The sequence below is a fragment of the Corvus cornix genome, chromosome 5, assembly GCF_000738735.6.
Source record: "Corvus cornix cornix isolate S_Up_H32 chromosome 5, ASM73873v5, whole genome shotgun sequence".
Lineage (NCBI taxonomy): Eukaryota > Metazoa > Chordata > Aves > Passeriformes > Corvidae > Corvus > Corvus cornix.
Window position 1 is genome coordinate 9,190,060 of NC_046335.1, and position 16,802 is coordinate 9,206,861.

At 41.4% G+C, this 16,802-nt stretch overlaps 1 protein-coding gene across 1 annotated transcript in view; it reads right to left on the reverse strand.

Moving 5' to 3' along the window:
- Positions 1–283: 283 nt before the first annotated feature.
- The window catches only part of KIF26A (kinesin family member 26A), a 101,551-nt gene continuing 85,032 nt past the window's right edge, over positions 284–16,802 (reverse strand). Inside the window, 11 exon segments of the mRNA XM_039552474.1 lie at positions 284–1,762; positions 2,275–2,425; positions 3,310–3,500; positions 6,932–7,175; positions 7,177–10,320; positions 10,876–11,038; positions 12,714–12,873; positions 13,167–13,350; positions 13,601–13,863; positions 14,383–14,476; positions 16,465–16,674. Coding sequence (XP_039408408.1) covers positions 1,587–1,762; positions 2,275–2,425; positions 3,310–3,500; positions 6,932–7,175; positions 7,177–10,320; positions 10,876–11,038; positions 12,714–12,873; positions 13,167–13,350; positions 13,601–13,863; positions 14,383–14,476; positions 16,465–16,674 — 4,980 coding nt within the window. The 3' untranslated portion in view covers positions 284–1,586.

The following is a 16,802-nucleotide window of genomic DNA, read 5'->3' on the forward strand; positions in this document are numbered from 1 at the left end:
CCCATTTTTAATTGCTTTTTCTCAACAGGGAAAACAAGTATGTGAGCCACAGGTCTTTCTTCTGTAAGTGCTAAGAGAATGTAAGTATTATCATTGCCATTTATTTCACCCTTTGGTGTTTTGTCTCTCCTGATTGGTTTATGCTGACTGATGTCAGAACTCTGTTCCCAGTTATACACCTCTTGGGAAAAGAGACAATGCAATGTGACATTTAACACAGTGTGCCACAGGCCATCCTCCCTCTTCTGAACATTAAAATCACATACACGGCAAAAAGCACTCGTAACAATAGATGTATCTTTTATTCACAGATAAAAGCTGAAGCAAGCTGTTATAATACATATTTATACAAAGGATTTGAAAAAACCATAAAAAGGAAGATGATTAGAAAATATGATTCGTTATGAAAGGTGGTATTACATACACTATTAAACCTTTTCAAAAGTATTTGTTTGGCAACAATTTATCAATAGTTTCCACACTTAAGTGGCCTCCTTCAAAAAAGCACAAATCTCATGCAGCATGTATAAACTTGATCCTGAGGGTTTGCCTTCCTTAGAAAAACTGTAAAAAGATATACTATTTGTCTTAAAAGTTCAAAATGCAAATGCTATATTTATAGTCAAAACTATATAAAAATATGGACCTAACTTAACATTTACAAAAAGTTTTTGCTCCTTTTTTTTTTTTTTGCTTGTTTTATGGTTTTGGTAATAAACATAATTCTCAATTCCTGCAGTCAGAGAGGAAAAAAGAAAATCAAAACAAACCACAGTGCCCTTTGTAGACTTCCTTACATTAAGTTTACGACTCCAAAAAAGACCAGGTCTGTGAAAAGAGAGGTTAGTAACCAAGGAAGTAGGTAAGCAGTTAATATAGATCTATATATGTATATATAAAATGGAAAACAAACATTTATTTTGATCTGAAAAAGTAATAATACAAAACCTGAAGATAAAACAATCATCTCAAAATGCCATAATACTCCTTTTCAATAGATAAACGTTCATAAAAATATCTTGAACCCTAACCAAGAAAACAATTATAATACAATTTTAATTCTGCTACATAAAACAGCTTTTCTATGAAACAAGAAGGCAAGTTCAGGTATGAAAACATAATTTACTTATTGCTTTTGCTACAATGTTGTTTGTTTTTTACATTTAGTCATAAATACACTATACAGTATAAAATATTTCATAGGAATACATTTTGTAGTCTGCTTAGGTTTGCTGGCTTTAATTCTAGCACCAAATACAAAAATGAAAATCAAATGAACTTTAAAGGCACTTCCATTTCATGTTTGTTTGTTCGTTAATTAACATCATGGTTTGTACTAAATTTCTTCACTTCCCTCTGGTAGAAGCAATACTTGATCCTACTTTTATCTTTGTACAGCTCAGGTCACACGTTGAGGCACCAAATGATTTATGAACATTCCCATTCCTCAGCTGTTTCTTTCTCTTACAACATTCATTGTTGCTTTTTAGTCTTCACCCTTCCTCCTTCACTTCCCAGCTACTTTATCCCTTCTTCATGTCAGACGACCCAGCTTCACTTCCTTCAGTCCCTTGAAAAACCTCTCTTCAAACCTCCACTTCCCTCACTCCATCTTGCACATCAGTTATTCCGATATCAAAACACGTCACTATCATGATATGTGACTTGCACAGATTAACACACTGCTCCAGTTCTTCTGTCACTTGTTCCAGTGCCTCCAGGTACTCCTGTGACTCCTTGTCAAGATCAGGATCCACTTCAACTGTCAGACAAAAAAGTACTGAGTAAGAGAAACAGCTCATCGTAAAACATTGTTCTGTCACAAAGGAGCCACTATGGTAGAGTAAAATTTAATTTCTCTTGAACTAAGCCTTTTTTTTCCCTTTGTTCAGCAGATGCAAAACTCTGCCTTGAGGCTCCAGCTACACACAGCGCGCAGTCTGTGAACACATCTCATGCCTCAGTTTCCCAGCTATAACATGGATATGGACAATTTTTTCCTTCTTTGGAAAGAAGAATAATAAAAGATTATATATTTAATATTAACAAGCACCACAGTGTGTCTCTGCACCATTTTGATGTTCTCTTCTGGTTGGTTTGGATGGTTTTTTTGTTCAAATCACGTATTACAGAAACACAGATTGAGTCATAGAGTATTTTAGGACTCAATTCAGCAAAATATCTTAGCAAGTGATTAAGTTTTTCAGTGGGACTGCTGACATGCCGAAAATCTGTTAGAGGCTGATCATAATGCTGTTTTTGCAAAATACTTACAGTCTTCTTTCCACTTATTTGGATCCATCATCAACCTGCACTTTGTCTCTTCCAACTCTTCCTTCAAAAATTCATGCTTTGCCTTTATTTCTCTGATTCGTTGCTGGCGCCTCTCTAGTATCTTCAGCTTGGTATGGAAATACATCAGACCCTTTTAAGACACAGAAAGGCCATTCCTTGAATTTTCCTGCCGTGAGTTGGCCCATAACAGTCTGACACAAATTGCTCCCAGCTCACTACTCATAAGAGTGAGCAGGTGGGTTGCTTTATCTGGTTGTGGGGTTGGTGGGGTTTTTATGGGTTTTTGGGGGTCTTTTTATTTTAAGTTTACATTAAAGAATTCTCATCTAGAGGAACCACAAACTACATCACTTGAGCATTTGTTGCACTTCTCTGTATTAGCAAACATCTCTTAATGCATTCTGCATTCTGAAATTACTACTGCTTGTAGATAATTTTTTTTTCTAGTAGTGAAAATGATAAACACAGCCCAATTATAGTATCAGAGTTACAGTTAATACTAAAACATATTAATTCTTATTTTCTTAAATGCATTCCTACCTTCTCAACATCCTGGAAAGGCTATTACAAAAGAAATGGGAAAAAGGCATCAGTAGAACATAAAATTCTGGTCTCTAAAATAGAATTAGCTGAAGTGTTTTCCAATTACAAGTAAGTTAAACTCAGTATATCCCTGATTTAATAAAATCCTGCCATTTACATAAACAGTTAATGACCCTATCAGTGAGGGAGGCTGTAAGGTTTTACCAGCCAGGCTAGGATTATGAAGTCTTCTCATAATGTATTAGTTGGTAACGTCCATTTACACCATCAGTCATGTTAGACACAATTAATTTTAGACAGTAATCATTTTCATTTTCTGTGTTAAGGGTACCCCAACATATGAATTGCAAAATTAATAATTATAGTACTTTAATTGCAATCAATTTCCTGAACACCCCTCTGGCATTCAAGCAAGGACTTTGTCTGTATATTGTAATTTAAGTTGTCTACAGTTGTAAAATATGTGCTGACCTCAGTTTCCTCTTGTCTGTGTCGCTGTAATCGTTCCACATCATCAATCTCATAAACTTTAATTTCAAATGGCTCTTTCAAAGTGCCTGGCAAAGGTGGTAGATCAACCCACTGGCCAGTGACACTGGGTTTTCTTCCTAAGGAGGCAGCATCTGGCAATGGAGCAGGAATCAGTCTACGACGCTGGAGACCTAAAATACAGAAAACAAACATTCCTCAGGCTCTAAGAGACGAACGCGCTGCAGAACATACTGCAGTGAATTAAAGAAGGATCTAGGTTCTCAGCATACTTAGGAAGAAATGCTTTTCTTGATCTTTCCTTTTAGTAAAATACCCTCAGGCTGCTAATTGAGTTTACTGCCTTGACAAAGTAGGTTTCACTTCGTTCACAGATGGGAGCAACAGCAGCTCCTCTCCCAAAGCAGATGTCTGAACATCAGTTCTTTATTCTCTCCCTGCAAAAAAATTTTCTGGATTCATTTTTCTTTGGTGGACTACAATGGTATTCATTACCTTGCAAAGGCAATGAGATAGTGAATAATCTAAAACTAATACTGATAATGGCTTATTTATCTAGAAATTTGCAGCTCCCCCAGTTAAAGCCAAGCAAGGCTATCTAAGATCCCTGTCACTGCACTACCTCTTTGCAAAGCTCAAACAGTTCCATCCAGAATTACTACTGCTATTTTAGGGTGCTAAATACCAGCAGTTTTCAGTGACTTTGTGGGATTGAGAGGCATTCAAAAGGCATCAACCGATCTGCAACTTGAGCACCTGTAATGTTAAGATGTATCATGCCTCTGCACCAGCACCCAGAAGCTCAGCACATGACAAAACTCACCAATTCTGGGAACCTTCAATAAAATGCTCCCAGATTTACCAAGAAAATCATACTGCACCACAATGCATCTGTTAGGGTTCAAGTTTCATGAAGCAGAGACTGAGTTATATCCTTCCAAAATGGTGATACTTTTGATTGCAAGAGTTGGGACTCTGGTGTCCAGCTTTTTTTTTTTTTTTGTGATTATTAAGTCTCTTTCCATTCTCTAAAGGCTGGCCTTTACAGTACATGTGTCAAGGACAAGTATGTCCATAGAGCTGGTCAGGCAACATTAACAAGGCTGCAGTCCAATCCCTAAAAAAAGGAGGTAGGAAGGCCACCAGAAAAAAGCTGAAATGACACACAGTAGCAGTAAGTATAAGCTGGCTTTAGGTGACTGGTGACAATAAATTTAGTACTTAATAGCCTCCTCTTATTAAAAACGAACTCAGAGGCAAGAGTCTTGTTTCTTCTGCTCTTACAAAAGGGAGCACATCAAACAGACAAGGCAGCTCTGCTTGAAGGACAATGCTGCCAAAGTAACTTCTGGGCTGAGACCTCTACAGGAGAGGTAAGCGCATGTTAAGGCTGTCAATTAAGCCCTGTCATGAACTCCAACATGAAATGCACACAAAATCCCAGCAGCCACCCCCAAAGCAACACAACTCCACTGATACCCAAACAGTTACCTGCTTTACATATTGTTAGGAAAAACATCCCTCATTCTTAATTGCATCCTTGCTCATTTCTAAGTAACAAGAACAAAAAGGGAATGTTTTCAAAAGGGGAAGACTTGCTTCTACTTCCACAACACCATTCTCACAACCCCAATCCATCTAGCCTGAAACACCACTGTAGTCCTGTCAGATGAAGCTACGTACTGTAACCCTGATCCTGTAACTGCTTTGGTGACAGGAGATTCCTCTGAGAAGGACACCAAACAGAGGTCAAACACATGCAATAAGCAAGCAAACTTCATCTCCTTCCACTGTACAAGCCAGGGTCAACGTCATTTCTCCAAGAATGAAGTTATAGGATAAGGGGACAGGTTTACAGTGACATATACAGGAGTAGGATCTGTCTTTAAATCAAGAGACTCCAACACAGTCTGGTGTAACATAAGCTACTCCAAGAATATCTAATAATGTGCAAACATTACAATTATTTTAGAACAATAATGGGTCTGAACCAAACATTTCTCATAAGAAATATCTGACACACTTCCTAGTAAGCCACATTTCATGAATAAAACACATTATTTTCTCAAAGTCTAAAGCACTCCAAAAAAGTAATACATAATTTACTGATATAGAGCAATTACAACTGGAAAAAGAAATAGTTTGTCATTTTTAAAGACCTTATAAGCACTTCCTGGGGCAAAAACAAATACAAATCCATCAGTGGGTAATGCCTTCTCAATATGTGTGCAACTTATACAGCTGTTAATATTGATTTGTAGGAAAGGTTTAAGAGGCTGATATGCTATGGAAAGAGAAGTGCAGAAAATGTTGCACTAAGTTTCCCAAATGATTTATCACTTGCTGAAGCAACTCAGTTGCCTTGACCAGAAAGCACCATGAGATCAGCTTCACTCATTTGGTTCTACTGTCAGAACTGAGCATCATGGGTATCTACAGGGATTGCAGTAATTGCCACTTTGAACCAGAAGTTCAGACTGCATTGCTGATACTAGCTCCTACTATATTTCCAACAGTCAGCATGCCCAGGTTGTTGGAGGGTGCTGCTGGTCACTAACTACATGGCACCGGTTGCCATGGATTCTTTACAATACCCAGGACCTCAACCTAGGTCAGAGAAATTAACACCAATCACATGAGCCAGATTTTGAAGCTGGCTACAAATACACTTGGCTGCAGCTGCACTTACACGAGCACCACCAGCGACAGCAGTAAGGAAAGGCACCAGAGGGAAGAAAAGGGGATCTGGCTCCCATACGCCCACCTTTGCTTGACATGGTCAGACACAGTGAGCAAGAGTTGCCTCTTCCAAGCAGCTCTCCCAGTCAGTTTCCTACTGCTTATAGTATCCACACATACACCCTGAAATTTCTTAATATAAATACTATTACAGTGCAATACAATAATTTTGCGATTAGCTGGTAGCATTAACCTAGGAGTCGCTGCACCTTACGCACACGCCCTACTGCTCTGCCCCTAAGCCTTACCTTTGGGTAAACTAATGCACGTTTAGCAATCCTCATTAATTCACAAACACTCTTCTCACCTCCAGGCCTATTCCTTTGTTTCTAAACCACAGTCCCAGCTGGTGTCTCTGGCATTCCCTCACAGACACCTAGCAGCAGAGCTCCTCCTCTCCTCACTGCCCTTCTCTCAACCAGTCTTCCAGGATTACTCACTTGTTCCTCACAAAAACTCATCAGCACTCACCCAGCACCTCACTTTTCCCAACCCACCCATAACACCCTCCTATTTGGGCCACCTGCTGAGGCAAGAAGGAATGTCCCCTATTTGCCGGCAGCCTCCCTGCAAGGGAGGAGGCAGCAGGTGGCTGCCAGCACCCCGGGGCACCCCACACCTCTCCTGCCCTCTCCACCACAGCACCTGTGTCACACCTGCAGCTTTGAAGTAAAATAAATGACAAGTAGCTGCTGTCACAGCAATACACATGCACACACAAGCGCATGCAGTCAGTCCACCTCCCTGCTTTGAGTTCTCTCCAAGCCTCCTCTCTGCTCTGTCAGAGATGCCACATATTGCCTCCACCCTCAGGATGCAGCGGAGCACGAGCAGACACCTGGCCACCTGCCCCTTCATGTCTTACCTGTTGACCGTTTCTTGGGAGATTTAAGGCTCCGCATCCGACCCGGCGATGACATCCCGCTCTCGCTCATGGAGTCATGTGCCGAGGAGGCGCTGCCGGTGGCCTCACTGTCCCGGATCATGCTCTCGTAGCCACTGCTGCCCCCACTGTGGTAGAACAGAGCCGTCCTGCCCATGGCTGGCGGCAGCTCCCCGCTCAGGACGCTGCTGTTGTCACTGCCGTGCCCGCTGCTGTAGCGCTGTGTGCCGCCGCGGTGCCGTTATCTTGCTGTACGGAGACGGCAGCACCGGCATTTGTGACTTCTCGTCACTGAGGTTGATGCCACTGTCATTGCCACTGTCAGAGTCAGTGGAGCCTCGGAAATGCCCCGCCTTGGCAGAGCCGCCCGACACCAGCTCGTTCACGCGGCTGTTGGCTGCTCTCATGGCCTGCTTGGTGCCCATGATGGTCCCACGGCCGGGTTTGCCGCTGACAGGCTGCACAGAACGGGGGGCTGCCTTCCCACCAGGGGCCATGGCAGAGCCCTTCCCTGTAGGCTGTGCCAGGGACTTCACAGAGGAGCTGAGAGACTTTGACCCACTGGCAGACAGGCCCCGGGTTTTATTCCCACTGGCTTGCACCTTCTGGTTAGTTGTGGGTTTTGCCTGGCTGTTTTTACCAGGCGCAGGGGCCGTGAAGGGCAGTGGTAAACCCACACTGGAAGCAACAGGGGGAACCCCCAGCCTGGGGACAGAACGCCCTGCCCGGCTGTTGCCAGTGCTCCCACTCTCCCTCACCATGCTTGCTTTGGATCCAACTGATGTCAGGCTGTCACACCTCTCCAGAGACATGTGGCTCCCATATCGGTGCACGGTTTCACTCTTCGACGCCTTCACCTTTAAGCTAGATGTCATCTTGGGCAAAGAGTGATCACCTTTCAGGTTCATTCTGCAGCTGACACTTTCACTAAAGTAAGAGCCAGCCTTCAACCGCAAATCTGCTTCATCTTCAGACTTTGGCGTGGCAGCTCTGGCAAAGTCCAGGCCAGAGGCTTTCCCCCCACCATTACCCAGACCAACAGGTTTCTGCTCCAGGCTTGATTTACGTACAGGAGGTGTCGGAGGTGTTGGCCCACCTGGTCTGGGCAACATGGTTGATTTCTGTGGTGCGTTCTTCTTTCCCAGTGACGATTTCAAGCTGCCAGTGGCCAAGGGAGCATCTGAATTCCCTCGGGTCACAGACTCCGGCAAAGTACTGTTAGCGTGTGACACTGGCATCACTCCCAGTGTGGTGGCTCCTCTCTTCAGCTGTGGCATCTTCATCACAGCTTCTGACTTCTTTGCAGCTCCGCTAGAGGATTTGCAGGCCATTTCACAACCATCCACAACCCTCTGCGAACAGGCAAGCATAGTCTGTGACTTTGTTGGCCTGGATGCTGTGCCAAAACACTGGGCAGCTTTTTCTGGCTGCTTCTCAGTACCAAACACGTGAGGTTTTGGAGACAGCAGCGAGTCTGCAGGTTTTGCTTCCAAGTGATAATCAGTGCGTAACAGCCAAGGATCTTCAAACATACCATGTGGATTCTGCAGCTCTTTATAGCTGAGGACAGTATTATTGTGGATTGGAGAAGAGGTAGTTTTTGTTTTCCTAGGAAGACTAGAATGTATTGTTTCTATCACAGGCGCATCACGAGAATTACTAAATTTAATTTTTACTGGCTGATCAGTGACACAAAAAGCACTTTTTATCTGAGATGCTTTGGTAGTTTCAGAGGTTTGAGGGCTTTTGCTGATGCCTGAGGAAAGCTTGCTGGAACTCAAGCTCTCACTCTCCAGCTCAGAGAAGCAAAATCCACTGTCATTCAGAGCACTTTTCAGGGGGACGCATAAATGGGATGAGTCCAAGCTGAAGGATTCCTCGGACTTATTACAGTTGTAAGATGACTGTGCGACAAAACTGTCACTAGACTGGGCTCCATCACTTTCAATTGTACAAATGCTGACTTCACTAAGCCATGAACTGATGGAGGAACGTCTGCTGCTGGTAAAGGGATCCTTAGCAAAGGGCACAACAATATCAATATTTACACCAGTAGAAGTCTCCTGTGAGGTATAAGCATCAAACTCATCATTTATGCTGCTGATAATACTGACCGGCCTTGAACCCGAGGCAAGGGCCTGAAGGGAGCAGTCACTGTTAAAGCTAATGATACTGGAAGGTCTCCCATTATCCATAATTCCACTAATAGAGAGCTCTTCCACCACTGTGAAAACAAGCTCATCCTCTCCATTCAGCTCAACAGGCTGCTGCAAAGTCACTGTGGTGGTCAGTATATCCCGATCAAAACATTTCCCTCTGAATGCTGACCTGAAGCTGTGTACCTCTATCGCACCTGACTGACTCTGGGTGCTGCTACCAACCAGGAATGTGCTTCCTACAAGGTTTTGCTCAGGTTTGTTTCCCATCTGTTTGCTCATTCCCACAGGAGGAGTACGAACTGCATTGCTATTGTCCAGCTCCAAATTCTCAGCTTTGGAGCTTGGGGAGTGTTCTCTCTGCTGTGGAGGGGGAGGTGCTGGGCTTGGCAGGGATCTCTTCACGTACAAGGACTTCTCCTTAGTGACACAGTCAGCTGTGGCCTTATTCTGCTCTGGATTCCTTGAAGGGCTACACCTTGAAGTCTGCAGGGAATCAGTGATTGTCTCTCTCTCCCCCTCCAGGATAGAGTCTGTTATTTTGTTGTCAGCTCTGCTCTGCAGCTTGGAAAGTTCTGCTTTCAGGTGAGGAGTGCTATTTTCTTGACAGTTGCCATTGCCACCCCTTGGTGCAACAGCCTGGAAAGGAAGGTTATGTCCTTTTTTGGGAGATGCAGTTTCTTGTGGAATCGATTTCTTAAATCCTCCAGAAGGAGAGGATATTTTTTCCTTTATCAACTTAGACTGTGCATTTTCTGTACTTCCAGGAACAGTACTACAACAATTGGACCCAACAGAGATTTCTCCACAAGCAAATTTCATGGGTTCCTCACTTCCATCAATGCACTCTAACCTTTCTTGCAGTTCAGCAAAAGTGTTGCATTTAAAATGGTCCTTGTCAGAGCTCCTACAAAGAGCAGAATTGTCTTTATTTCTCTTCTTATTTAGGGACGGGATAATGGGAACAAACTCTGGCGGACCTTCATTATCTGTCAATTCCCTGTCGGACAAAGCTGCACCATTGGGACCAACATAGATGACAGTATCACAAGACTGTTCACTGCTGGAGGAATAATCAGGATCACTGGATATATTCAGGACAGGAAGGTCAGGGTCAAGGGCAACAGTTCGTGGGTGGAATGGTCGCAAATGGGGAGGTCTCCGGACATGTCCTTCTTCACACGAACTCTCTCCTCCAGACGAGCTGGATGCATACTGCAAATGACAAGTAAGGGAAAAGTTATTAGCATCAATTGATAAGTAAGTATATACATGTGCAGTAATTGATTAAAAGGTCAGGCTTGCAATATACTCTGTGCTTTGTGTATACTATCACAACTACATCTAGTGGTAAAATATTACAGGGGAGGGTAAATTAAAATAACACACTACACAGATTTTACTGTATTAGTAATAATATAACAATCATACCTTTTCAGGCAATTTCCATTAAATATTATGCATTGTCTTTCTCCTCAATAGTTTTCTGTTCCTCCTCTATTGATTTTATTAATACTGATAGAAGCTTTTGAGTTAGTTTGACATGTAAGCAAAGAAAGAATACGTGTTTGAAACAAAAAGAAGGGAATTTCAGGATTAAGGACTGGGGGCAGGATGATGGCTCAGTGCCAAGTCATTTTTCAGTTCCTCTCCTGAGCTTTTATGCATTTTGTATTACCTCCTACCATCGAGAAATCCCATGTTCCCCTACCAAGAGGTTAGAAAAACTCATTTTCAAATGAATTAATTTCTGCTTGTTTGTGAACCAACCTTGGATTTCTTCTTTCTCATGCGGTGGATTCGCGACGCGAGCTGAACAGTGGTGAGAGTCTCTGCGTAATGGGCTGGGGAGTCAGAAATGTGCGCAATCATAGTAGTCCTGCAGTTGATGTTCCCAAGTGACTCCCTCAACAACATTGTCAACTTGTTGTCCCTGTGCAAAAAAATGAGAACACCAGGAATATTTAAAGATATCACCACCTTTTTTTGCAGAATTTTACACCACAAACTGTGCTTTCACTCTCAGGCATATATGGTACATGAAGATAAGAAATAGGCTCCTGTTATTGACACTTAAAATGTGTCTAAATGTACACATACCAAGTTACCAATATTTTAATTTATCTGCCTGGGTATTTACAGTATGAGAACTCATTTTATTGCTTAGAAAATTGTAACCAATTGACTGATAACTAGTTATCTCAGGTTTAGATCGTACTACACAAATAAAGCTCATGAGTGCTGTATTTTTAGCTGAACAGACTTAGTACCTGGATAGTTACACTCTGTGAGCTCTGTGCAAACACTTTTAATACTAAATAAAAGAAGTCAGCAGAAATGATAAGAAATCTCTGAACAGATATAACAATGTTAGATACCAGAAATGTAAGTGTCACCCCAACTAATCTACTTTCCATTCTGCCACCTGTGGTCTGCTCTGACATAGCAGAAGGGAAGCAGAACTTCTCTCTGGAGGCTTTCCTGGTGATGCAAATCCTCCACTGTGGACAGTAAAGCTGACAAGACAAGTTACATTTTGTCCTCCACTGGTCTCCAGGACATCTTTCCCCGCGGTTCCATGCTTCCTACTGCCCCCCTGAGCTGGTCCAACATGAGGGAACTCCTGTCACATCTGGTCACTAAACCACAGTAGGTGACAAAGTTAAGGATCTGCCCTTCCCTATTCTAACCCATACATCCTCTACTCCATACAAAACCTAGCAACTAGCCTGAGGAAAATATCTCTCTGCCTAATACAGAGAGAAAAAAACACCTGTTTGAGATGCATCACTAGATAAATATGTGAAACGACATGATTGATAACAACAGCACGAAGTTATAATGCTTTAAGAAGCAGCTTTTAACAAGCAGCAATTAAATTTAAGGACTGAAGGGCAAGTTCTGGTAAGGGTGATTACAATATGGCTGTTGTCTGTAAGTTGGGCTCCCCACAGGTGCGTTTGACACAAAATTATTGTCGGAGACACCCCACAAAGGAACACACCTAAACATTTGCTTCTGTTAAACTAATGTGCAACATGGTGGTCTTCTTTTTTTTAATTGAAAAGATGTATCATCCAAAAAGACATACAGAAATAACAACCTTTGATGACCATACTTGATCAACACTCAAATATTTTCCAAAATTTCAATACAATTTTTACATTTGCAAAAAGAAGAGAAAATCTATCAAATCTGGGTTGAATTATTCACTAATGTAGAGCTGGCTGCAATCAGCCAAAAATTCCATATCCAGGAAACAGAGAGAAGGAAAGAAAACATCTTAGCCATTTTCCCTCACTTTCTTTAACAATCAAACCCTCCCCAGCACTTCACCTAACTTCAGTATATACCATTATACCATTTTTGGCCACGTAACTAAGAATTTCATGTTACTTGAACATTTAAAAACCTGTGTGTGTGTTAATATGGACAAGTAGATGAACAGATACATGTACCTGTAGGAGCGACACTAAAAGAAGACAGACCCTTCTCTGACAGAACTGCCTTTAACTTCACCTTAGGGAAAGAGTAAATTGTTGATGCAATCCATTTCTCAGGTAACACCACCCACAAATTTAAGATAATGAAGACAAGAATTCACTTACTTATATGGCACATGCTTAGCACCATTAATTAAGGCCAAAATTACATTGCCCAGGGCAGAGAGAGACAGACACAGAGAGCCTCCTCCATCTCGGCTCTTGCTCAGCACTTTTTCACAGCTCCCTAGATCAATGAGATGCAAACGACTGCGTCCTCCAGACACTAAAACAAAAAGGGGAAAAACAGTTGTACATCACGTTCTTGCATGGACTCAAGCCAAACCTGGTATTCAAAAGGCATTCAAATGAAGAGAATAATGAATACAGCATGGGATAATGACCAAATAAATATTTAATTGTAAGGAAACCAGATATTAGTCACAGCTACAAAAGTTAAAGGTGACTCAACTGGCTTGAGAGTTCATTTTTTCTTTTTAAGTTAATTGCAATTTATTATTAAAACTAATGCAAGACCACATCATTTAGAAATAAACAGTATGGTAAGAACATTCATACTTCCTCCTTTGCCACTCTTCTCCATGCGATACTGGTATATGTGAAGAGTAAAGAGCATGTGTGAATTCCTCCTATCTTCCTCCTCACATTCAGGCTTGCTGGTGCTTCTGGCAGCAATTGCAGCATCAAGGAAAAAGGCAGCTTTCTCTGCTGTCGGGGCCCTTAGCTCACTTTGGTTTTGAAGCTTGAATATAAACAAGAAAATGACTAATTAGCACAGGGGCATTTTTTTTATTATTTCTTGTTGAACTGGCTAAATCTCCAGGGCACTAAGAGAAACAAATATGTACACCATGGGAGAAGGGCTTATAAATTAAAAGCAATAAATTTTTTTTACTGGCTTAAAAGTTGTCATAACTGTTGTCAGATAAAAGGAAATAAAAAGTAGAAGAAAGTCAGGCTCAGAAAAATCTATGTTGTGATATTCATTATACCTGGGTTCCACATATTGGATCTTCTCTCAGATAAACCCCAGGAGACTGGCCATCCTGAAGGCTGCCAGTGGCTACTTCAGCTAACAAATCCTTAAGGTTTTCATCTTTGCCACTGATCTCCACAGCAGATACTCTGATAGAGAAACGAGTTCCAGTTTTTTCTTTACGTTCATTGATCAATTTGAAGAGCCAAGAAATTGCACAGGGGATGATACCAAGGCTTTGTGTGGAGTTATCTTTCCCAATCATGGTAAAAGATTTTCCTAGAATGAAAAGACAAACATAAACACAATTAACCTTTCTTGTACAAGACTGTGAGTCTTCATATTGCCACCTGGTATCACCACTGTACATTACATGTAATGCCACCCTATATCACCACTGTACATTACATGTAATGCCATATGCTGCACAGATAAGGGAAAGAACAGATGCAAAAATTCAAACTATGTAATTAATAATCCATTACTATTTATTCAACTAGGCTTGCAAGTTTTGTAAGCCAGACTCACAGCAAATTAATGTTAAAAACATCTCTGATCTTTTGATTTTCATCACAATGCACCTACATAAACTTGCTCTTAAATAAGTTAATCCGATGCTACATGTTACCTTTTCAAATTAAAACTTACAGTGTAGAAATAAACTGTGATAAGTTTGCAAAGCTAATTAAAAAGAAATTCTAATCTATTCATATACTCCAGGTTTATTGTTCCAGGAGCTGACAGCATGTAATTACCAGACTGACATAGTAATTAACTGTAACGAATTTGGGAGCTCACCAAGCTTGACATGACCAAAGCAAAATATGCAACCATCTGCACCATTCACAACAGACTGGATTACTTCTGCTACTGTTCCAGAGCATACCTCAGCCTGAAAGAAAAATTGGAGACAAATAAGTGAAAGAGCATATACTGCTGTGGTTTTTACTATTCATCTGTAATGAAATGAATGACTCAATATTTTTGAGGTACAATATTCTCCCCATTTTGATGGCATCAGTCCTATTATTTTAGTAACTATGCTATCTTAAAAAATAAAATATGCTACTACAGCCTAAAATAGTTTTCAATTCTATTAAACCTATTCTCTTGGAATATTGATTCTATGACTAATGTAGCAAACTGAATGCTATCCAACCAGGCTTCCTGCTGATATAATAGCTTAGCCAAGGCTATTCAGTAATAGTAGCAACTCCACTGAAATTAAGCTACTCAGGAGTGCTCACAGGAATTAAAAAGACATCCATAGTGGAGAAAATGCATTAAGATCCCTGAATAAGATTTCATAGTATCACATTTTCCTCTTTCAGCGGAAACATCATCATCAATAAAGAGAACTTGCTAAAATACTTGATTGCGCTAAAACCAGTTTATCCACGTCAGGGAAGGTTTCAAATACACAATAAGATGATCTATTAAGTACAGCAACTGGGGGCAGGGGAGGGGGCTGCTGTAAATATGTAACTCCAGTGAAATGATAAGGCTTTGTTTGCAGGTGCATGGCAGCAAGCTTGCCTCCAGCAATGCCGCCTGCACAGAAGGGGCTGCACTAGCCAACGTCACCCAAAAACACTACAACAGGCCGTACAACAGGCCCTCTACAAGGAACTGAAGAGTCGTCCCAGACCAGGGGTCAACAGCCTGAAGGACTGGTGCCAAAACCAGCAGACAAGCAGGCTGTGACCAGCCACCTTGCAGCAAGGCTGGCAGCACAAGCAAGAAAACCTCACTTCCAGTTCTGAACTGATGTTGAGATCACTGTTGCGTATTTCTGCACAAAGACCCTGTTTGAACATATGCAGGATCCTGAAAACAGCTTTCAGATGTGGTTACCTTTGCTTTAGGCACTGATGTGTGTGGCAAGTTATCCTCTGTCTTTAGTGCTTGGCTAGAACTTAAGACTTCATAGATATTTTCCTATCTATAATCTAGGATCCAAAAAATTAAACAAAACCCTAGGAGAAGATCTGAGGAGGGGCTTATGAACTAGACCTTGTCATATTTTCTCAGCATTCATAGACTATTTTCACCTTGGATGCTTTGTGCTGCATTTTTCACCCTAATTTTTTTTTTCCGCAGCTCAGACTTGGGGTAGTTCTTCAAATGCTGTTGAATTAGTTCTTCTTTTTAAAGCTGTTCTAGGATTTTATTTTCTGAACCAAAGATTTTTCTCAGGAATTATCAGGTGTCCATGAGTACAACCTCACTGAATATACTGCAGACCCCAACCCTCTCGAAGACCAGCCATCCTGTCTGTGTAGCAGATTTCAGGTCTGGGGCTACTAATGAATCAATGCTCCCTTTTGGAGGCCAAAAGAAAAATATGCATCACCATCAACACAACCATCAATATAAAATAATCAGTCAAAACCACAGCACAAACAAACTGGAAAAGGTGCAGATAATATAAAAGTTCCCTGTTCCAGTAAAACAATCCGAAGGCATTAGCTTTATCTTTCCTCCTAACAGCATTTAGTTTAACATTATTAAAGTACATGTTTATTTCCCATTGAAAGCTGTGGGGAAGGACTTTATTTCAGTACCATCAAATGGGTTAAAACATAGCTGGATGGAAAACTGGATTTCAAACTGGCTGTGTGTCTTTCTCTCATAAGAGAATACACAAGAAGGTAATTTCGTCAGCAAATCCATCTCCCCAGCTATTATTCCTTAATTTTACATCTCAACTAAACAGAAAATGTAAGAATTTACACACTTGTCTATTAATTACCATGTTTTTTCCAGGCATTAAGGCAACTCATTCAAATAAAATTCCCCAGAAACAGAAGGAACTCTTCAGGCTATCAAATGCAGTGGCCATGAGAACACTTAGGAGGTTTATGTGAGTGACTCCAGTACCTGTGAAGCATCCTGGGGGAAAACTGCATCAAAGGCAAACATCTTTGGGACAGCAACAACACCTCTTCTGTGACCTGCATTGGAAGGCCCAGTCGCTGCTGGATCATAAAATGTGATTTGCTTTTTTCGTGGGTCTACCTTTAGGAAGGACATGGATTCAGACGTTTCGTGTGCTCCTTGAGAGGAACAAATCCTTACCATCACTTTCACCTGCAAGAATTCAGAAGAAAGCAACAACTTGGGTTCCCAGCTACAGATAAACACATGCAAAACATTCCTCCCAAACCCACTCCCCTTCCCATGATGTGTTTGTTTGTAATGTTTAGGTGTGTCAGAAC